This window comes from Fonsecaea monophora, assembly GCF_001642475.1.
Source record: "Fonsecaea monophora strain CBS 269.37 chromosome Unknown Scaff1, whole genome shotgun sequence".
Lineage (NCBI taxonomy): Eukaryota > Fungi > Ascomycota > Eurotiomycetes > Chaetothyriales > Herpotrichiellaceae > Fonsecaea > Fonsecaea monophora.
In genome coordinates this window covers 260,826-282,383 of record NW_019173932.1, presented here as the reverse complement: position 1 = coordinate 282,383, position 21,558 = coordinate 260,826, and the positions used below count along the sequence as shown (strand labels likewise).

The window sequence follows — 21,558 nt, the reverse complement described above, 5'->3', positions numbered from 1 at the left end:
AAATTCGGCCTTGGTCGGGACTTGGCGAGCCTTGCTCGGCCGATTAACCCAGAGCGCTCCGATTCGACAGCCTTGCCGAGCATAATAGAGCGCCACCATCTCGTTGGGAGATGTTGGGATTAGGGAATAGATGTCAAGTTCCAACAATAATGCCATGGACCATGTCGCTATTTTCATGTACTGTGCTCAACCATGATACCATGGTCAGGATAGGTGGCACAAAGAAGCTCCTCCGGTTGTTTCCATCCAAAGCTGTTCTCCGTTCCTTAGCATTATGACAAAAGGCTCTCACCGCGTTGACCAGAGTTCAATTAGTAGCATTGAAGGACAAACACAAATGTAGGCGGAACTTTTGCCAAAGAAGCAAGGGAGAATAATTTTGTACAAGCCAGTCCTGCATCCGCCTCGCTAAATCCAGCCAAACCCGACAATCACTCTCACAGCATCATCTCCAAGGGGTTCTCCACCACCTTCTTCAATTCCTTGATCCATTCAGCTCCCACGGCCCCGTCCACAACCTTGTGGTCGAAGCTGCCAGTGACAATGATTTGGTCATCCCATTCAGTGACCGTGCCCTCTTCTGTCTCGACCGGGACAGCAACCTTGCGAGTGGTGCCAACGGCGAGAATAGCGGCCTGCGGCGGGTTGATTACCGCAGTAAATCTTTCAACCGCGTGGTTCATGCCCATATTGCTGATTGTGAATGTGCCACCCTGATACTCTTCTGGCTTGAGCTTGCCATCTCGTGCTCGCTTTCCAAGGTCTTTGACAGAGTTTGAAATTGCGGAGAGACCAATGCTGTCGGCATTCTTGACGATGGGAGTCATCAAGCCAACGGGAGTGGCCACAGCAACACTCACATCCACTGTGTTGTGTTGACGAATGATGGACTGACCACCGTCTTCTCTCCAACTAGAGTTCACAGCAGGCACCTTCTTGCATGCAATGGCGCAGGCTTTGATCAGGAAATCGTTGACGGACAATTTGTACTTGCCCTCAGAAGCAGCATTGAGTGCCTCTCTCAGCTTAAGCAGTTTTGTTACTGAAAGAGTTGTCGAGACAAAATAGTGAGGGTTTTGGTTCATGGACTCGCGGAGTCGTGTAGCAATGGTCTTGCGCATCGAGCTTGCAGGAATGTCCTCGTAAGATGGGCCAGCCGCAGCGGAAGGTCCAGTGCCTGCGGCAGGTTTATATTTCTCAATGTCGGCAAGGGTGATCCGTCCTCCAGGACCAGTGCCTTTGACGGACTTGATAGGAACACCCTTTTCCAGAGCCAGCTTTTTGACAGCAGGGCTGATGACTGGCTCCCTGTCCAGCACGGACTGGAGCTTCTCGCCTGTGGTGTCAGCTTCGACAGCTTCGGGCTTAGACTCTTTAGTTCCGGCAGGAGGTGCTGTACCAGAACCCGAGTCTGGCTTCTCCGTGGCTTCAGATGTCTCTTCTGCTGGTTTCTCCTGCGGAGGTGCTTTGTCGCCGCCGGCGTCTTCGAGAGTGAAGGATTCGAATGCCGAGACGTCTGTTCCTTCCTCGACCATCACCGCAATCGGCTGGTTTTGTGTTAGTACGTCTGCACCAGAGTTGTGATTACAGTTGCCTTACGTTTCCGACTGCGACGTCCTTTTCGCCCGTCTCTTTGAGAATCTTTGCAAGTACACCTTCCTCTTGAAACTCGAAATCCATTTGAGCTTTGTCCGTTTCAATCTCGACAAGGACATCTCCGGGAGCCAATGTGTCCCCGACCTTTTTCTGCCATGCGCCAATGTTGCCAGCGGACATGGTGGGCGAGAGTGCGGGCATACTGATCACAGTATGAGGGGGAAATGCTATCGGGCAGTGTCAGTCATATTCAAGCCACGCAAGGAAAATCGTAGGATCGAGGCGCACATTTCGATGCATAGTAGCGGCTTAACACTGACAGACAGGGGAACGGCTGGGCTCTGTACACGTAGGTTAATGAATGTGTGCGCTTCTTCAGGGTGCATCCTGTACCCTGCTGATTTCTGTAGTCTTTGCAAGGCACTCTTGCTAACTCTTGAGCTCGCGGAGGATTGAAGCAGGATGCGTGACCCTGAGCGGGCCAACAGCGTTGAGGTCGCCATTGGGAAGCACCAGCGGCGGCGGAAAGGAGGAATTCGGGCCGCAGTCTGGGAGGGCTCAATGAGGACAAAGGAGCGACGAGGAAGAGAAAAGAGATAGAAGAGAACCCTGACAGATGACGGTCCTTTCGGCAATGAAGGTTGCAAGATATAAAGGATCGTTGGAGTGTTGGTGGCAGCTAAGAAAATGGGTTGAGCAACAAAGTCCCAACTCCACTCCGGTTTCCGAAATGGCAGGGAGAGACCAGGCGGGTGACAGCTTTTTTGGGGGGCCGCTCCCTAGGCTAGTCAGACCCAACGATTGGAGCTCCGGAGGGCAAAAGCTCCAGCTGGTGCAGCTTGACTTCAGTCCGCCCGTTGCAACCACGTAAGCAGCGCCATTGGTCTCAATACCTGAACGCAGAACACCCTGTCCCCAAGGGAGGACCTGGAGGGTTAACGCTACTTGGCTACCTACACCCTGACTCTCCGCAGCATTTGACAGATGTGAGCAGGCACTGATTATTCCTGGCAACACCACAACGAAGATTGGTATAGATCGAACCCGCAACCATCATTCCTTACTTTCTTGCGTCGACCCTACAACTGCAATGTGTCCAACATTCCCTCCCGATTTCAGGTGATCCATAATCCTCCGTCTGCTCCATAATCCTCCTTTCCGCGCCCGGCCAAATGTCTGGCGTCGAGAGTGAGCCGCCTCAAGTCGACACTCACCCGGACCACGACTTACAATCAGAGCCTATCTCGGAAGACGAGGCTGAGGCCACTGTGCCCGGACATGAGGTGGCTTCCACCGACGAGATCGACCCGGACGAGCCATCAAGTCATGGGGTAACAATAACCGTCGAGGATGCGGATGCGGAAGATGGATCACCAGACGGGAGCAGCGAGGCCGTCTCTGAAGACGATGCCTCGGTGGTGAAAGAGTCCCAACAGGACTCTGAAAACGGTGCTGGAACTGGGGAAGAGTCGGGACAAGCTCCCCGAACAGATGGTGTCGAGGATGCGCCTTTGGATGCTGGATACGACGGTTCGAGAAGAGCAGAGGAGCGTCCGGCCCAACACCAGGATGATGAACCAGACCCCAGAGGAGGCCCCGCAGCAGTTTTGACGGAGAGCCACGCAGATGTAGTGGAGCGACGACATACAACGGCAGCAGCACGTCCACCGCAGGTCAACTCCACTGTCTTCGTAGTCAGTGCTCTTGAAACGATCGGCGCAGCTAAGGAAGTCCGCAGGAATAAGGAATTTGCAGATGCTGTTCAGGCCGCTTTGTCAAACATCAAGAGCACGGAACAGGCAGTCAATCCAGAGATCATATTCCGCCCGTTACAGATGGCAACCAAATCGTTTACGATCCCTCTGCAGGTGACGGCGTTGGATTGCATTGGAAAACTGATCAGCTATTCATATTTTGCATTTCCAGCTGTCGCAACCAGCCAAGCAGGGTCACCGGACACCCCTCCTCTCATTGAAAGAGCGATTGAGGCGATCTGTGACTGCTTTGAAAACGAAGCTACTGCGGTGGAAATTCAGCAACAGATTATCAAGTCATTGCTCGCAGCTGTCCTTGACGACAAGATCGTCGTGCACGGCGCAGGTCTCTTGAAAGCCGTCCGCCAAATCTACAACATTTTTATATATTCTAAATCCAGCCAAAATCAACAGGTTGCCCAGGGATCTCTGCTTCAGATGATTGCCACGGTTTTTGAAAGAGTTAGAGTTCGTCTGGACTTGAAGGAGGCACGACTAAGGGAAAGCAACGAAGCGAAGACGGACGAAGCCTTGTCTGCAGAGACATCCATGCTTGGCCACAGCGGTGTGAACGGCATGAACGGACAGGTGGACACTCCAGACCATGAGACTCCTCCGCAACTTGCAGAAGGGTTGTCCCCTGGCCAGGAGAAACTGACCCTGCAAAGCTTCGAGAACCACAAGAACCTCGACGATGCAATTGTCGCTGACAGCGCTCCAACGACCGTCACGCGGGTCAGACGAGAGCGCAAAAACACCCGCACGAGTTCCGCTCCGGTATCTCGATCCAGCTTGCAGGAAGAACGCGACGAGACGGAGCTATCTCCCGAGGATGAAGACGACGTCTACATCAAAGATGCCTTCTTGGTGTTTCGTTCGCTGTGCAAACTAAGTCAGAAAGTCTTGACCTACGATCAGCAGCAGGATCTTCGGAGTCAAAACATGCGCTCGAAGCTCTTATCCTTACATTTGATTTATCATGTCATCAACAACTACACCACAGTCTTTACATCTTCGTTCTCGAATATTAAGAGTGGCAACAACGCGGAGCCCACGCCATTCTTGCAAGTGGCCAAACCTCACTTGTGTCTCAGTCTTTCCCGGAACGCAGCGAGCTCAGTTCCGAGGGTTTACGAAGTATGCTGCGAAATATTTTGGCTTTCGCTGAAGCACATGCGTGTGCTGCTGAAAAAGGAACTTGAGGTTTTCCTAAAAGAGGTCTATCTTGCGGTATTGGAACGGCGAAATGCGCCACTTTTTCAGAAGCAAATGTTCATGGACGTTTTGGAAAGGCTCTCGGGCGATCCTCGTGCTCTTGTTGAGATCTACCTTAATTACGACTGCGACCGGACGGCCCTGGACAACATGTACCAAGAAATCATTGAACATCTATCCCGGATCTGCAGCACACCCGTTGTAGTCACTGCTGTCCAACAACACCAATACCAAGAACAGCAAACAAAACCAGCAACGCCGGTCTCTGAATGGCATTCACGGGGCGCATTACTTCCCGGGCTATCGACAGCAAGCTTAAGTCATCATCCGCCACCTCCGCCCACAATACCGGTTGAGTATGCTCTGAAGCAGCAATCATTGCGTTGCCTAGTTGAAATTCTTCACTCACTCGATAATTGGTCGAGTCAAGGGAGCCCGGAACAGATGAATGGATCTAGATATCCAGCGTCAAGGGGCTCATATGAAGACTCTAGGGAGTCATTGGACTACAGCGAAAAGCCACCTCCGTCGCCTCGCGCTCCAGGCTTAGGTAGCGATTCAGGGATCACCACACCGGTGGTAGAGGATGACCCAACCGAAGTCGAGAAAGTGAGAATGCGAAAGTTCGCTCTCAACGAGGCCATCCGACAATTCAACTTTAAGCCGAAACGAGGAATCAAAGCGCTCTTGGCCGAAGGATTTATCCGCAGTGACAGCCCTCAGGATATTGCCAAGTTCTTGTATGCAAATGACAGACTAGACAAAGCAATGCTGGGAGAGTACCTCGGCGAAGGCGATGAGAAAAACGTTGCCATCATGCATGCTTTCGTGGACATGATGGACTTCAGCAAGAGGCGGTTTGTCGATGCCCTCCGGCAGTTCCTACAAAGTTTCCGCCTACCAGGAGAAGCACAAAAGATCGATCGCTTCATGCTGAAGTTCGCTGAACGTTACCTCAGTGGCAACCCAAATGCATTTGCAAATGCTGACACTGCTTATGTACTAGCATATTCGGTCATCATGTTAAACACAGATCAACACAGTGCAAAGGTGAAAGGCGCTAGAATGACTGTGGACGACTTCATCAAGAATAACAGGGGAATCAACGACGGTCAGGATCTTCCCGCAGAATATCTGAGTGGCATCTTCGAAGAAATTTCCAACAATGAAATCGTCCTGGATTCTGAGCGAGTACACGCTGCCGAGTTGGGGATTGCTGCTGCTACAAGTACGGGTTTTGCCTCAAGGGCAGGTCAAGCGCTGGCCAATGTCGGCAGAGACCTGCAAAAAGAAAAATACACCCAGGCGTCCGAGGAAATGGCTAACAAGACGGAACAGTTATATCGGAGCCTCATCAGGGCGCAGAAGCGTTCCGCAGTCCGGGAGGCGCTGTCAAGATTCATTCCAGCGACCTCGATCAAGCATGTGGGCCCCATGTTCAACGTGACATGGATGTCATTTCTCTCAGCCTTTTCCAGTCAGATGCAGGATGCACAGAACCTAGATCTGATCAGGCAGTGCCTAGACGGCTTGAGGTTGGCTATCAGAATCGCCTGCAGGTTTGACTTGGAGACGCCCAGAGTCGCATTTGTCACGGCTCTGGCCAAATTCACCAACCTGGGTAATCTCAAGGAAATGATGGCCAAGAACTTGGAGGCGTTGAAGGTGCTCATTGAGGTTGCTTTGACAGAGGGTGATCTCTTGAAATCCTCCTGGCGGGAGGTTTTGACGTGCATCAGCCAACTCGACAGACTACAGCTCCTCTCCACCGGGATAGATGAAGGGGTCATCCCTGATGTTACACGGGCCAACATTTCCACACCCTCAGGTTCCTCGAGGGACGGGACCAGAAGTCGCCGTTCGATGCAAGCCGTCAAACGACCGCGACCGAGATCTGCGCATACTTTCCGACCAGAAGTTGCGGATGAAACCAAGTCTACAGACATGGTCCGAGGGGTCGACCGGATTTTCACCAACACTGCCAAGCTATCGTCTGAGGCGATTGTCGACTTCGTCCAGGCATTGAGCGACGTCAGTTGGCAAGAGATCCAGTCTTCTGGAAATAGCGAGGCTCCGCGGATGTATAGTCTCCAAAAGCTTGTGGAAATCAGCTATTACAATATGACCAGAGTCAGGATAGAATGGACCAGGATCTGGGAGGTGCTCGGGGAGCACTTCAACCAAGTTGGCTGCCACAACAATACCGCGGTGGTCTTCTTCGCCCTGGATTCTCTCCGCCAGCTCTCAATGAGGTTCATGGAAATCGAGGAGCTGCCCGGGTTCAAATTCCAAAAAGACTTCTTGAAGCCATTTGAGCATGTGATGGCGAACAGCACCGTTGTCACGGTCAAGGACATGGTCTTGAGGTGTTTGATCCAGATGATCCAAGCGCGGGGGGACAACATCAGGTCGGGGTGGAAGACCATGTTCGGCGTCTTCTCAGTTGCTGCCAGAGAACAGTATGAGGCTATTGTCAACATCGCTTTCGACTACACCAATCAGATCTACAATACCCGGTTCGGCGTGGTCATCTCGCAAGGCTCGTTTCCTGATCTGGTTGTTTGTCTGACTGAGTTCTCCAAGAACCTCAAGTTCCAGAAGAAATCACTGCAGGCGATCGAACTGCTCAAGTCCACGGTACCAAAGATGCTGAAAACGCCAGAATGTCCGCTTTCCAGACGTCACGGCAAGATCCCTGAATACGAGGAATCTGGCGTGGTAGCAGGCGTCAAGCAACCTACCTCACAAACCGAGGAGGAACAGTTCTGGTACCCGGTCCTGATTGCATACCAGGATGTTCTGATGACGGGCGAGGATCTTGAAGTACGGTCCAGAGCTCTCACCTATCTGTTTGAAACGCTGATCAGATATGGCGGTGATTTTCCTACCGAGTTCTGGGATGTCCTTTGGCGCCAATTACTATACCCGATCTTTGTCGTCTTGCAGAGCAAGTCGGAGATGTCAAAGGCCCCCAACCACGAGGAACTGTCGGTATGGCTGTCGACGACAATGATCCAAGCTCTTCGAAACATGATCACACTCTTCACACATTATTTTGACTCACTAGAACACATGCTTGACCGCTTTCTGGATCTTCTCACATTGTGCATATGTCAAGAAAACGACACCATTGCTCGAATAGGAAGCAACTGTCTCCAGCAACTGATTCTCCAGAACGTCACGAAATTCTCTCCCGAGCATTGGTCACGAATTGTGACTGCATTCGTCGAGCTCTTCAACCGGACGACAGCTTATGAACTGTTCTCGGCCGCAGCAACGATGTCTGATGCTCGACCTTCTCCAGGCCACGATGGATCCGACGGTCTATCGATTTCCGGAACCACGATAGTCGAAACTCCAACGACGAATGGTGCACCCGCATCCTTTCACGGTGCAACTCCCTCCTTGGAATCGCAAGTAAGCTCGGCAGCCCATATTTCTGAAATTCCCGCAGCCCAGAGCACTCAGGAGCTGGAGGATTATCGCCCACATTCAGATATGCAAGCACCTGCACCAGTGGTGACGGCTGCCCGCCGACGGTTCTTCAACAAGATCATCACCAACTGCGTCCTCCAGCTGCTAATGATCGAGACCGTCGCAGAGCTCTTCTCCAACGACTCGGTCTATGCCCAAATTCCCTCATCGGAGCTCCTGCGCCTGATGGCGCTCTTGAAGAAGTCGTATCAATTCGCCAAGAAGTTCAATGGTGACAAAGATCTCCGCATGGCTCTTTGGAGACAAGGGTTCATGCGACAACCACCAAACTTGTTGAAGCAAGAATCCGGATCGGCGAATACATATGTTAGTATCCTCCTCAGGATGTATCATGACGAAGGGGAAGAGCGGAGGTCAAGTCGTGATCAAACCGAAGGTGCCCTGATACCGTAAGTTATTGTCTTCTCCTGAGAGTTTCGATCTGTTGCTAATTTCATGGTGACTTCAAGATTGTGCGCCGACATTATCCGCTCCTTCATTCTCCTGGACGAGGAGACTCAACAACGAAACATCGTCGCATGGAGGCCCGTCGTCATTGATGTCCTAGAGGGGTACACGAACTTCCCCAAGGACAGCTTTGAGAAGCACCTCGACACATTCTACCCCCTTGCCGTGGGCTTGTTAGAAAAAGAAATCGGCTCCGAGCTGCGCAACGCACTCTGGGGCATGTTCCGCCGCGTGGGAGAGGTCAAGTTTAACATGCCTGAACTGGTTCTTATGAGGGGAAGGGACGGCAGCGTCAGTTCGACGCGAAACGGCAGTATTGGCGCTGCACCCACCAGTCCAAGTCAGTTGAGCCGGGGCTTGGAGCTCTCACAGAGTGGTGGGAGGAGGGGAAGTCGAACAAGCAGAACGGGGCCTGTATAAAAGACGGGAGAAGTGGGAGAAAGAGGACCAGGGCGAGGAGGATCAGGCAGACCATTTATGCCTCTACGCTTTTTTAACAAGATGGCGGTTTACTTGGTGGAGGGTTTTCAGAGATGTGTCCATTGCTACACAAATATTTTGTGGCCCAAGATGCCAATGCGTGAGCATCTTATCTTTCTCTGGCATTTCCTGTACTTTACCACGGGGAACACGGGATGGACTCGACTCCATCTGTACCAGTCAGTTCAGCCTTGCATAAAATTAGAATCTCGGCCCCCTGGACCAGAACTAAACTAGACGAAACGAGACGAGACTTTGTGCCCTCTGTATATCAAAGAGGAAAGGCCATTGAGAAAAAGAAAGAATGAGAATGAGAAATGGGAATGTGTTTGTTCATTGCGGAATGACGTTCGTTATCTCATCCTGTCCTGCTTATTTTATTGATCTTTCTTTTCCCCTTCACTCTGCCTCTTCGTTTCGTTTCATTACGATACAATAGGAGGAGAATGGAAAAACAATGCTTGACTGGTTGGTTGGTCGGTCGGATGGCTCGATGGAAGTGAAGTGATCGATCACGCCGCCACCACCATCTTCCGCTTGAGCCAGCCGCAGAAACTCTCAAAGAGGACGGGATCCTCACCCTGGAGATGCCGCATGTGGATCTGATTCTGGGTCTGTAGTGCGGACGTGGGTGTGGACGTGGACGGGGTGTCGTGGGTTTGTTCGGCGCCGCGAAAGGCAGAGCGAGAACTAGAAGGAGGAGAGGGCGAAATGGAGATGCGCACGACGAGGGCGGGCTCAGGTTCGGGTTCTTCGTCGTCGTTGTCTTCGTCGTCGTCGTCCTTCATGTCTGTGTCTGCGTCGTGTCTGCTCCCTCTTGCGTGCTCGTTCGCAATCCGCTTCGCGCGAGGTTGAGATTCACTTCCGTGTTCACGCTCAGCCTCCTGTTTCCTCCTCCGAGCCTTGCGACTCCACACGTCTCCGTCCCTGGCCATGAACATCCCCACACCGCTGGCTCGATCGATTTTCCAGAGCACCCCGTCCAAGCGCTGAATCTCCGCGGCGACCCTGTCGAGCACGCTCAGCGGCCCGTCCCCTCCCCGTACTGGCACCTCAACCTCGAACTCCGTCTCCGTGATCGGAGGCAACAGTTTCTTCTCGACGCCGCTCCCGCTGCCCACGGACCGCGCCACGTCGTTGGGAGGTCGGTACCCCATCCAGCTCCAGGCGACGCACCACCGCCGCGTTTTCTGGCCCTGCACGAACTCGGTCACCGCGTAGTTCCCGCATCCGCTGCCCCGAAGGCTTTCCACGACGGCGCCCACACTCGACAACTTCCCCAGCATGGCGCTGAACCACTGGATCTTCGTCTTGTTCGCCGGGAGGCGTGATTCGGCGACGAGTTTGGAGACGAAGCCGACCTCGCCGCCGGGGGTGATCATTTCCACCGCCGAGCCGGTGCAGCTTGAGTTTGGCGGGCGGGATTTTTGGCGAGCGGAGTCCACGAGGGATTCTGTCGAGTCATAAAAAGGCGGGTTCGTGAGGAGGATGTCAATTCTGTAAGACACGAAAAAGAAAAAAGGCCTTCAGCAAAGTCAAATAACTAGGTAAATTCGTCTCTTCACCGTTAGACGACAAAGGGGGTGAGGGAGGAATGCTGGGCAAGGCATCTTCCACGTACCGGTCAAACCTCTCAAGTTGGCCCGTGGGGATTAGCCGGTCTCCTTTGACGTCCGTGTCGACCAGTCTAATGCGTGCCTGTAACTTGTTGGTGAGGATGTTTCTCTGCGCGTACTCGCGATTCTTCTCGTCGATCTCTGTAGCCAGGAAGCGCCATTGAGGGCGTTGTCGGCAAGCAAGAAGCGGGTAAATTGCAGATGCCCCTGTGCCGCTTTTTCACAACGCGCTCGAAAACAAGAGTTAGCCAGCGAACAGATATCCCCTCTAGATGGAGAGATATAGAGACAAAAGTAAGTGAGGGACGACCTATACAAGGGTGGTATTAGATGAAAATAGGAACAGGGACGGGAAAAAGTTACACACATATCGAGTCCGATCACCTGTCTGTCAGGGTCGAAACCTTGGTGGAAAGAAGGAGAGGTGCTGTCCAGCAAACGCTGGATGAAGAGAATGTAGTTGAACCGATTGGGGACCTGTATATTCGTCACCAACGTCAACATCAATAACACCATCGGGTGGGTAGTTGTCTATGGGACCAACGGGCACAGAGAGACATCACTCCACCCCTAAAGCGCGGTGATATAAACGTACAGGCGGGCACAGCCTATCTTCTGGAAGGTCGACGGTGAGATCAAAGTCTCGATGAAGGAGGCATTTGGTCAATTGTCTGGAGAACCGTCATCCAGAGTCATAGAGGAGAGAAGAATGCAGCAATAGCTAGACTTAAACAAAGCCAGACACAACTCCTTTCGATCGACATACCTGACGCTTTCGGGATCGGAGAAGTCGAGTTGACGATTAGATTTTAGCCTTGGACGTCAGAGACGTTAGCTGAAACTGAAACTTGTTTGTCCCGCCACAATTTACTGACGACGACGGAGAGAGACAGAGATAACGGAGTTGAGTTGCCTCGTCCGATCCACCGTGCTCTGGGGTCTGAGCCTGGGGATCTTGACCTTCTCACCTTTTGGCGAAATCGGGATATTGCAGCGCCAGCGTCGTGAAGTCGACATCGTTCTCGTAAATATTGTCGGGGGCTGGCATCTCTCCGGGTTGTGTGGTTATTATCGAGCACAGTGTTTCCTGCCCGGAAGAGTATCCAAGAACAACTCATAAAGTTACTGGGCACTTGATATTGGGACGAGGCTATGATGCCGTAGCCTTGCCAAGCATGCCAATATGAGTAGTTCGTGGGCATTCCCCCTGGTTTTGGCACAAAATGATGCCGCCCTATCCGCATCCTTGGTTTTTCACCGCTTATCCTAATTGAGGTTGATTCTGGCGAGGCTGAGAATTTGCGGATTTGGTCCAAGCAGCGTCAACTCTTGCATCGACATACCATTCATCTAACCATCACATCGAGGAGGATGACGGGTACAGCTATTGTAACTTCCAAGGATCTACCAACAGATGCTTCTGTACGACGGCCTCAAGTAGCATGTGGCCTTTGGATCTGTCCTGTAATCGAATAAACCAAGTGAGATATAGATTATCGAGCCTCAACTAGTCCCTCCAAGAGGTTTGGCGAGAAAAGTGCAATCATTCCCCATACTGGGTCTCTTGAGACACCCCGTCATCACTCATAGAAACATCACCACATCGTCAGCTCGCCACCGCCGCTTACTCGTCCCTTCTATTTACTTTTCGGTAAGGGCTCACTTAGCGAAGGACAACGGCTTGCTGGATCTCCTGGACTTTCGACGTGGAAATCCGATAGGTCCTCCTCTTGACTTTATCCCATCGCATAACGGCAACCAGCTCGTTCCGCTCCAGGATGATGTGGACGGCGAGGCCGTCCCTTGTGTCCGGCAGTTCAGGGTTCAGAGGGAACCAGATGCGCGACCGCTCAAACTCGGTCAGGATTTCCAGCTCCGGGAGGAGAAAACAGTCGAGATGCGCGTCTGGATGGCCTCCAAAGGTGTCTTTGATCAAGTCGTGAAGGTGCGTCTGTAGGGTGTGCAGGGTCTTGTGGCTCACGGGCCGTCTCATGACTGGGCTGAGATTGTCGTAGAGATCTTTCCACCCGTGGTCTCGGGCAACGTCCAGTGGCGTGCTGTGTTCGGTCGAATCTTTGGTCGCTCGCGAAGTTCTCACGAGACCTGACCAGAGTAAATCAGCCGTGTCCCAAAGCAAACCACGTGCAAAAACGCTGCATCACTCACGCCAGGCTCCTTCTTTTAACAGAGATTCCACGGCTGACTTGTCACCGTGCCACGCGGCTTGGTGAAGGGGTCTAAACCCACTGGTGATTTTGTTTTGCTCGGTCGCTTTGTCTAGAGAGACAAGTCAGTATAAGCTTCGAATAGCATATGTGGAAGATCTTGGAGACATGCAAATAGGAGGGCAATTGATCCAATTCTGCCTGTATTCCTTGCGAGCTATCCCGAGCAATTCCATCACCCCATTCCAGTTGCCAACCCAGGCTCTTTCTGCCAGCAGTCGTCGGTCGCGAAAGTAGGGCATGGAGAGATCCTGGCCGGGCTTGCAGCGGTACTGCCCGTACCAGGCGATCCCCTCGGCCTTGTAGGGAGAGTATACGCCGTTGTCGTCGAATCGAGGCGAGGGCAGATTGTCCGAGTTCAACTTGAGCGCCACGGACATGACCAGGTCCAGAATCTTTGAGACTTGCTTAGAATTCTGAGAGAGCTGTTGGTGGTGTTCGAAGAGGTACTCGCTGTACAAAACGATGTATTTGTTCTTGGTCAGTTTCTTTCTTCACCTGGCGCAGCTTGAACGAGGGAAGAAAAATGATGGAAATACTTGACGAGCCGCTTCGAGATCCATTCGGTCTGTTCCTGCAATTTCCTCACCTTGTCCTCGACGACGTCTTTCCTCCGGAGCCACCACCACCGGTCAGCGAGCTTCATCTTCTCCCCTCCTCCGCCTCCGGATCCAGTGTCTCCGGGTTTCCTGCCAGACGTGAGGTTGTCCAGATCTGTCAGAAGATCTCTCCATTCGGTCGTGTTCACTTGTTTGTCGATGATGTCTCGCTGTTCCTGAGGAAGGGCCCGTTGAAAGATCAAGAGCCGGTCCAGCAGCCCCCGAAGCTTCTCCGTCTCGTTGATCACTCGCGTCAGACCCTCTGGCGCATCGTGCATAGTCTGACCAGCCTCGACGAGGCGTCTCACCACGGCGCCCACAATCTCAAGAACAGAGAACACCGTGCCAGGATCCATGATGGTGCTGCACGGACTGGGGAGCGCCTAGAAAAGGCGGAAATGGATTTCCATCCACCGAGACGGTGAAGACCTGAAAGAAGAGATTGTTCAATGTCGAATTGATGGTGCAATCATGAGAGACAAGATTGCTATCACATCACCTCGAATCCCGCAGCTGGCTGCCTGAAGATCAAGAAAGCTCGGTCTTGACTGACTGTTCCACGAGAAATTGGCCCCTTTCGCATGGTCTGCGGGGCACTCGCCTACATGGTCAGGATACGAGGTATTACATCGTACATATCCTGGTGTATTAATTCATTTGTGCCAAGTGGCAGCCTGGAATGAAACTTCGCCTCTATTCTCGTGCAACCATCTGAATTATATTCGTCGAGGATCAACCAGTGTTACAAGAAGCCCAAAAAAAGCTACCAAGATCGAGATGCTGAAAGTGCATAATTCAATTTCAAAGCGATTGTGATTTGTATCTAAACAAGAACATGAACCTTTCCAACCCAGTCACCAGTGCAGACACCAGACATGCACCAGCCCCAATATTATCGCCATGGGTATAGAGCCGAATCGACCGAACTCATGGAAACGGAACTTCGAAAGTAGAAGCCACCTGAAACCCTCAGCGCCGTCAATGGTCAACCGACAATAATCGTAACTCGTATCAACCTGTGTTCCCAAATGGACATCCCCAATACCCTAAGCACTGTACACATCCAGACCCAATGCTTCGTGGTACTGCGTATCCCCTAGCAGTACCGATTCTCTGTAGGTTCGCATCGATCCCATAATCCCCTATTTCTTCAGGACAGCTTCGTACAAGCTGACCGCAGCGCCCAAGCCTGACCCGACCAACACAGCAAAGTAGCCGCCTGGAATACTCTCATTGACGGTCGCAATCGTATAGTTACTGTAGAGCCCACCCAGGGAGTAGTGATAGGCATACACCAGATATACAATCAACCCTTTGGCGAGACTGAAAATGAAGGGATCGAATTGCATTTGCGTGTTCGCCTGGAGAGCCGCTCGACGCGTCGAATAACTGTGGCTAGGATGAGCCTTCAGCGGTAGATTGATGAAGTACGAAATGGCGGCTGGGAGAACCAGCGAAGTCAGGATCCACAGTGAGAATGGGGACCAGAACTTGGAATCCAGTAGCAGGAAAAGATCTGGCACCAGGATTGGTGTCTTGGTTGACTTGATGTACGGGATGGGGGGAACTTCAGTCAACAGCTTGTTGGGCAAGATTTGCGGGCGGAGGCCATATGCCTCCAGCAGGAGAGCGAGCACGATGACCGTCATAGGTGACGAGAGAATATCGCGTGTGGCATCAGCAAATTCATGGATCTGAGTTTGCTCATACGCATGGGAGATGGAGGTTCGAATGCGACGCGTCTGTTGGTCAATGGCGTCCGTGACGACGGCTGGCGAGGGCGGTATGGGAATCTGGGAGGCCAGAATCGAAGTCCGACGCGCGACCTCTTTGGCTGGGGTCTTGATGAGCGCATTGACGACTGGTGCTGGTTCCTCTCTATTGAGCGCAATTGTCAGCGATGGCCAAGGGGACGAGAACGAGCCGCGATACATACGCTTCTTGAGTGGTCGAGGTTGTCTTCCTTCTCGGCTTTTTAACAGGAGCAGGGACATCGTCGTCCGTCTTGACACTGTCCGAGACCTTTTCGGCTGCCGTTCTCTTGGTGGGCGATCGCGAGCTGCTCGCCAGACGCTTGTAGTATTCGCTCAAAGAGGGATCCTTGCCGTAGGTCGTCGAGTTGGAGCGCAAGTGTTCGTCGAGAGCGATCTCGAGCTCAGCCTTCTTCAAATGAGCATAACTGCGGTCGCATACTAGTCAGCAAGCATGCGCCAGGTCATGCGACTCAGACAACGACGCGTCGGTACCAGGCGCGAGGAGGAGGGACGTACTCAGGCAATTTGCTGGTCTCGGCGAACTCGGTGAGGTCGCTCTTGCGCAGTTTCTGTAGATATGGTAACCCTGACATGATGGCCAAACAGGCACAGTGTGGAACAAGTGCGCGATCTTTTCGTCTTGATGTGCGCAACGCGATTGTGTATGTGAGACGTAGGCAGAGGAAAGAAATGCGACGGCGAGATCGGAGGGAGGGATGGATGAGTGGCGGATGTTGTGATGGTGTACGATGATGAAGGAGGCTGGGGGGGAGCGGACGTTGGACGGGCAGCCAGCACAAAAGCGGGTAAAAATCCAAGTGGCTGGGAGGAAGGGGAGGGTGAAGCTACTCCCCAAGTATGTAAACAACCAGCTCCCGATCCGGTATTAGTGCAGGCCCACGGTCGCCAATTTGGGGTGGAGGATGTGATTGGACACAGTGTCGATGTTCTTCTGGTTTTGTAGCTTTGGCTCTCTCTCACTACCGAGTACTGTGGTTGTTTACTCGAACGCGTTCAATTTCGAGAAGGGGCGAAGTCTGGGAGAGGCACAACAAGCAGACGAGTGGCCGAGGTGCCTGGGTGCATTCCAGGTTGCCTGGAGGAGACGTGACTTGAATGACGTATTGGTTGGAGAGGCACGAGAGGTCGCCTCAGTGGTTCCCTTTCCCGCGTCCATCCCCAAGAAACTCTTCCGGGCAGCAGCGGGTGTCCCTGGAAGCCTGGACAAGCCTTAAGGTTAGTCATAGGGATGCCTTGTGCCACCCAGTAACACCTCAACAGCCCTACAGGTGTACAGCCCGGAAGGTGCCAGGCATCCAGTCTCTTGTTTCTCTAGCCCTGTGACACAGCCTTGTCCCTTGCCCCTCGCCCTCTCCACCTCATGCTGTTCCGCTTACGAGTCCAAACCTCAGGCCATCGTCGTCATAGCTGCTTATTTCACAAAACACTCATCTGTGCTTGATGCTTCTCACCCGTTTTCCCTCCTCCAGCCGGGCCATTTAGTTCCACATACTCAGTGGTTAACCAACACGACCAGTGCCTGAGCAATTACGAATACAATGAGGCTTCCTTAGAGAACTTATCCCTTGTGTTATTAGCTCTATTGCCTTCTGCCAAGCATCTTGTCCAGTCAGCTGCCCACTGTATTGTTCTCTTCGCCATCCCCCCTCCATTTCCCTTGATTAACCCTGACGATATTGCGTCGTGGCATGACAACCACCGCAGTAATCATTTCCACCCTACCCGTACATCATTTCTACTAATATCGTTTCCTCCCTCTCTCTCTGCTAGTCCCTCTCGTTTTGTGATGGCTCCTCCAGACCTAAACTCTCTTCCGCCCTCCAGATCGATGTCTTCCTCACCGATGCAACCCCGCTCCCTGCAGTCTACCACCATTCCTCCCAACCGCCAACAAACCCCTTCTCCTCGAAGCTCTTCCATATCTCTCGCTGCTGCCGCTGTGACAAATGCTGCAAATGAGTCCAGGAGGTCCTCTTTGAGCAACAGGGGCTCTCCTCGCCTGGGTCGGATGCCCAGTGATCGTCGTCGCTCGCAGGTCGCCATGAACCTCAACCTGAACGATCCGAGCATTCCCAGTCCCGGCGAACTCTCCAGTAGCGATCCGAGAATCGGGTTCGGTCACAGCTACGCCTCGGCGAGCCCCCCTACCATCGGTGGAAGGTCTGCCATTGCCACAGGCGATCCGCACCATCAGCGTCAGCCTAGTCTCGGAGAAATCCATAATGAGCTGGAACAGGAGCAAGAAGCGCAAGTAAATCGGATGCTACAGATGATCCGAGAGCAACAGCTGCAACTTGACGCACTCCGAAACAGTCAAGGCCAGAACGGGCATCACTCCCGGCAGTCCTCACAACCCAACTCGGCTCTGGCTGGCAGCAGCACCGCAGTGGTCGACGACGAAACGCCTGCCTCGGAACGCTCGATAATCTTTCCATCGGTTCACCCCGCAGTTCCCACCGTCCCTCCGCTCACAAGACGCATCTCGCGCGGACCTTCTAGCGCAAGCCGTTCGCCAGCCCTCCGACCACAGCCGGGCCAGGACTCAAGCACCGGCAATACTACAAGTGGTGATTGGCCCCCATCGCCCCTCGAGTCGATCAGCACGGCACGGAGAAACAGTTTCCGCGACGAGACTGCCTTTTACCAGGCAGAGACCGCCAACTTGACTCGCGAGAATCAGATGCTGAGAATGCGGATTCGCGAACTGGAAAAGCAGATCAGCGAACTGACCGCCGCTCCGGCAAATACCCCTGCCACACCCTCTAATCTAGTCAGCAATCCGCCGGTAAATAACGCACCGACAACAGCTGCTCAGGAAGAGGCTTCTGCTGCGGCTGAGGTGGCACGGGTCACCATCGAACCGGACAAAGCTTGAGCCTCAGGAGTGGCAAGATGATGACCCGAAGAATTTACGAGCCACGTACCACATGTGATGATCGTTGTGCGTGACGGAGTTGAACATGGAGTTGGACACGGAGCAAAATCATTTCATTCGGTGGGGGTTTCCAAATGGAGGAATCACTAGGAAAAAGGGTTACTGCCAGACACTTTTATGGTAAACAAGGGTCGTTGGAAACGGCCTGGGTTGGTTGTTTCGAGTGGCTTAATTCTGTGGCATGGTGTCACATGAAAGGATATTCTGGAACGAGAAGGACTTCCTGCGGCGTTGACGGGAGTGGTGGCATTACAGTGCATCAGCGCACTTTGATCAAATTCCCCATTCAATACTGTTGTTACTAGCCTCTGTTTTTTTTACTGTGCACGAGCCCTTTTTCTCCCATGGCTTCTAACCAATAGGGTCATTGGCGTCATTATTCCGAGGATGTGGACGTGGATAGCAGGAGGAATAGGGATAGCGACAGGGAAGGTATGGACATGGGTATGTGTATGGGTATGAGTATGGGATTGAATCTCAAGCTGTCAGCACAAGAGCGTATGATACCTACATACATAGATACAGTACCTCAAGCTCAATCGCCCTTTTGTTCTACTGCTAGTCCGTCCTGGTCCGTGTGCATGTGATTGCGTACCTAGTGGGTCAGGTAGATACGAGGTAAGACACTGGGTAGGTAAATAGATGTCTATATTGTATACATACATACGTACATACATACGGCAGATACTGCAGATACTGTAGCAACTGTAGGCACTGTAGGTACATACGTAACGTACACATGGGCTTGGTTGTATACTTATAAATTGTCAATCCCTTATAAAACACCACCCCCCTTTTCATTCCAGTTCCCCCTTTCCCCCCGTGTTCATTGCTCATTCCAAATTCTAAATTCTCTGGCGTAGAATCTCTAAATCCAATGTACTCGTACCTATGCTCATAGGTTTGGTCCAAGTATGCTAGTCACACACAGCCCAGAATGTGAGTAGGTAGATAGCTCGCGCGAAAAGAGACAAAAGCATAGTCTATATTAATGGCACCTTCACCAGAAACAGACCTCAAATCAGGCCACTCTTTCATGGTCCGATCTCCTCCTGTCTAGCTTTCCGTCTTTTCCTTGAGCTTTGTGCACCTGACTTTCGTGCCAGATGCTCCACAGACAGCATCCCACACCGAGCACCGACGCACCGAAAGTCACCCAGTACGCGGTTCGGTAACAGTCATTCCCAACAAGACACTCCATGTGTCCTTCTTCATCATTCCGGACTGAATGCGCGTCGTAGATCTTTCCGTATAGAATGTTGAAGACGTTGCCGGAGATGACTGGGGCGAGCGTCATTGTTCCCCAGTTCTGCGAGAGACCGTGGACACCAAAGCAATGTGCGACGAGGCTCGGGTACACTCCAAACAACATTCCATATGCCAGGCCGGTGAACCCTGACACCAATATGAGATAATGGGGGTTCGACACAGCCGTGGCGACCACTTGTGCCACACAAAATGTCAAAGCAGACGCAAACAAGCACCAAAACCGAGACCGGTTAAGCCTCGCCACGAGAATGTCGGACCCGATGCCGGATAGGAGACGACCACTGAAGCTGCAGAAGGAAAGAATAGAGACATGCATTGCTTGACGGCTTTCGATAAAGGACTCGGGAGTGGAAGGGTCGTAGTGTTTCCAAAGAGCTTGGGCATCGTTGCCGATGTTACTAGAAAAATATGTTAGCAGCCCGTGTTACGAGCCCTGGTCGAGGAAAAGAACCCGAGACTTACTTGATCGTCATGAGACCAATACCGGTCATCAAGCCAAGCATCAAGAATAACTGCCAAAACTCGGCATGGGGCAAGAGAGCGAAACCTCGGATGTCTAAATGCGGATGCTCATGCATTCTGTCAGACTCGATATGCTTTGAACTTTCTAGGTCTTCGGCGTCTTGTTCCTGACTGGAAGTTTTGGAGAGTAAGGAAGATTCCTCGTCCCCGTTGATGGCTTCGGAGTCATGGGCTCGCTCTGCGCCACTGATTAAGGGTTGAGTCTTGGGAGTTCGTGTGTGTGGCGCACCTGGTTCATCGAGATGAGGAAGATGGCGACTTCCGGTTGATCTGGTTCGATGGAGAACTTGACGTTCGTGCTGAGGGAGGTGTTGGTAGGTGGGAGGAACTATAACTCGCATAAAAGGAAAGCATATCAAAGGAAGAAGAACCGTTCCCGCGGCCAAAAGAATGAGAAAGTTATATGTCCCTCCAGGAAGTAATTGGGCGATGCCAGCGAAGAACAATGCGCTCAGCCCGAAAGCCGCCAGCGGAAAGGCTGTCGCTGTCCCTCGAGATTCAGGATAGTTCAGGGCAGCTGCATAGAGTCAGCCCATAATTCAAAGCCTCACCCAATTTCGGGGGTTAGGTCTTACCCGCTTTGATGGATGCAGTAAAGGCCGAACAGCTTCCCGCGCCGGTGAAAAAGGAGAACAGGCAGATCAATGCCACACTATAGTGTCCCGGGCCAGCATCGTATGCTGTTGAGTGTCAGGTTGTCTTGTGCCGCCTCATTTGGACACCAGAGGACTCCCGAGGTCGTACCTTTGGCAATTGGGTAGTACCCAGCGGCGAACAATACGATGCTCAAAGCAACTCCCCATCGGGGCCCTTTCGCATCGACCATCATACCACAAGGAATGCCAAATGCATACATCCCAAAGTTGCCCAGGGTTCCCTGCGTAATCCCCGAATATCAGCCAACGTTCCCGCTCTTGGAAATCTTGATTGTCATAGGCCTCAACGTACGATAAGATTGCTGTCTGTGGCAGTCAACTTGAGGCGAGCTGCGAAAGTTGGTCCCCAGATGGAGTAGCCATACTAAGATTGTGGTCAGTCGTCGTCTCGTGGTGGGGAAAGGGTCCTGCGCACGTTGGAACCGCAAGCCAATGCGGTGATGGTGCATGCGACCACGGTTATGATCCGGGCCTTCTTATGGTCTGAAGTGCGTATCATCTTGAGAGTTCTGGTTGGAGACCACAGTGGTCATCCCGTCATGATCGATGCAAAGACCGACTCAATCTCTCCAGGATCCTGCGAGGTGAGATGTGAGAGAGGTGAGGTGAGGACGCACAGATAAAGAGGGCTATGCGTTGGGGCACCAGGAACTTGTCAATCGGCAATGGATCCGACCTCGAACCACGGCTTCTCTCAGAATAGTCAAAGCATGGAATGCCGCCGGATTCATGAGCCAATGGGAAGAAGGCTTCGTCCGGCAAACTTGCCCTTGGAGGTGCCGCTTTCCCGGCTGCCTCTGACCTCACTTCTCCCTCGAGGAACTTGCCGCCTGCGCTTCTTCGCCGTTTCTTCCAGCAACATCTACCACCGATCAACACAGCATTATAGGCCAGTAACGATAAGAAACATCCCGCTGCCTTGGGTCAAACCCTCGATATCCGCTGAAACACAATTGCCCACACCTTGAAGCTCG

At 52.5% G+C, this 21,558-nt stretch overlaps 7 protein-coding genes across 7 annotated transcripts; 2 read left to right on the top strand and 5 right to left on the bottom strand.

Annotated features, from left to right (window-relative positions):
* Positions 1 to 437: 437 nt before the first annotated feature.
* Positions 438 to 1,776, bottom strand: AYO21_00095 (hypothetical protein; the record flags this gene model as incomplete). Its single annotated transcript, XM_022650087.1, has 2 exons — positions 438 to 1,547; positions 1,600 to 1,776. 2 exons carry the CDS (start codon positions 1,774 to 1,776, stop codon positions 438 to 440), a joined length of 1,287 nt encoding a protein of 428 aa, XP_022517413.1.
* Positions 1,777 to 2,768: 992 nt separating this feature from the next.
* On the top strand, positions 2,769 to 8,927 carry AYO21_00094 (hypothetical protein; the record flags this gene model as incomplete). The annotated part of the gene is made up of 2 exons (XM_022650086.1): positions 2,769 to 8,449; positions 8,510 to 8,927. 2 exons carry the CDS (start codon positions 2,769 to 2,771, stop codon positions 8,925 to 8,927), a joined length of 6,099 nt encoding a protein of 2,032 aa, XP_022517412.1.
* A 572-nt stretch (positions 8,928 to 9,499) lies between these two features.
* On the bottom strand, positions 9,500 to 11,651 carry AYO21_00093 (hypothetical protein; the record flags this gene model as incomplete). The annotated part of the gene is made up of 7 exons (XM_022650085.1): positions 9,500 to 10,484; positions 10,609 to 10,810; positions 10,861 to 10,913; positions 10,971 to 11,080; positions 11,199 to 11,274; positions 11,370 to 11,417; positions 11,572 to 11,651. 7 exons carry the CDS (start codon positions 11,649 to 11,651, stop codon positions 9,500 to 9,502), a joined length of 1,554 nt encoding a protein of 517 aa, XP_022517411.1.
* Positions 11,652 to 12,266: 615 nt separating this feature from the next.
* Positions 12,267 to 13,783, bottom strand: AYO21_00092 (hypothetical protein; the record flags this gene model as incomplete). The annotated part of the gene is made up of 4 exons (XM_022650084.1): positions 12,267 to 12,706; positions 12,808 to 12,880; positions 13,008 to 13,281; positions 13,368 to 13,783. 4 exons carry the CDS (start codon positions 13,781 to 13,783, stop codon positions 12,267 to 12,269), a joined length of 1,203 nt encoding a protein of 400 aa, XP_022517410.1.
* Positions 13,784 to 14,569: 786 nt separating this feature from the next.
* On the bottom strand, positions 14,570 to 15,774 carry AYO21_00091 (hypothetical protein; the record flags this gene model as incomplete). The annotated part of the gene is made up of 3 exons (XM_022650083.1): positions 14,570 to 15,305; positions 15,364 to 15,606; positions 15,698 to 15,774. 3 exons carry the CDS (start codon positions 15,772 to 15,774, stop codon positions 14,570 to 14,572), a joined length of 1,056 nt encoding a protein of 351 aa, XP_022517409.1.
* Positions 15,775 to 17,243: 1,469 nt separating this feature from the next.
* On the top strand, positions 17,244 to 18,077 carry AYO21_00090 (hypothetical protein; the record flags this gene model as incomplete). Its single annotated transcript, XM_022650082.1, has 1 exon — positions 17,244 to 18,077. One exon carries the CDS (start codon positions 17,244 to 17,246, stop codon positions 18,075 to 18,077), a length of 834 nt encoding a protein of 277 aa, XP_022517408.1.
* A 1,081-nt stretch (positions 18,078 to 19,158) lies between these two features.
* On the bottom strand, positions 19,159 to 21,083 carry AYO21_00089 (hypothetical protein; the record flags this gene model as incomplete). The annotated part of the gene is made up of 6 exons (XM_022650081.1): positions 19,159 to 19,804; positions 19,869 to 20,445; positions 20,504 to 20,608; positions 20,673 to 20,805; positions 20,877 to 20,948; positions 21,000 to 21,083. The coding sequence occupies 6 exons, from the start codon at positions 21,081 to 21,083 to the stop codon at positions 19,159 to 19,161; spliced, it is 1,617 nt and encodes a 538-aa protein (XP_022517407.1).
* Between the last annotated feature and the right edge of the window lie 475 nt (positions 21,084 to 21,558).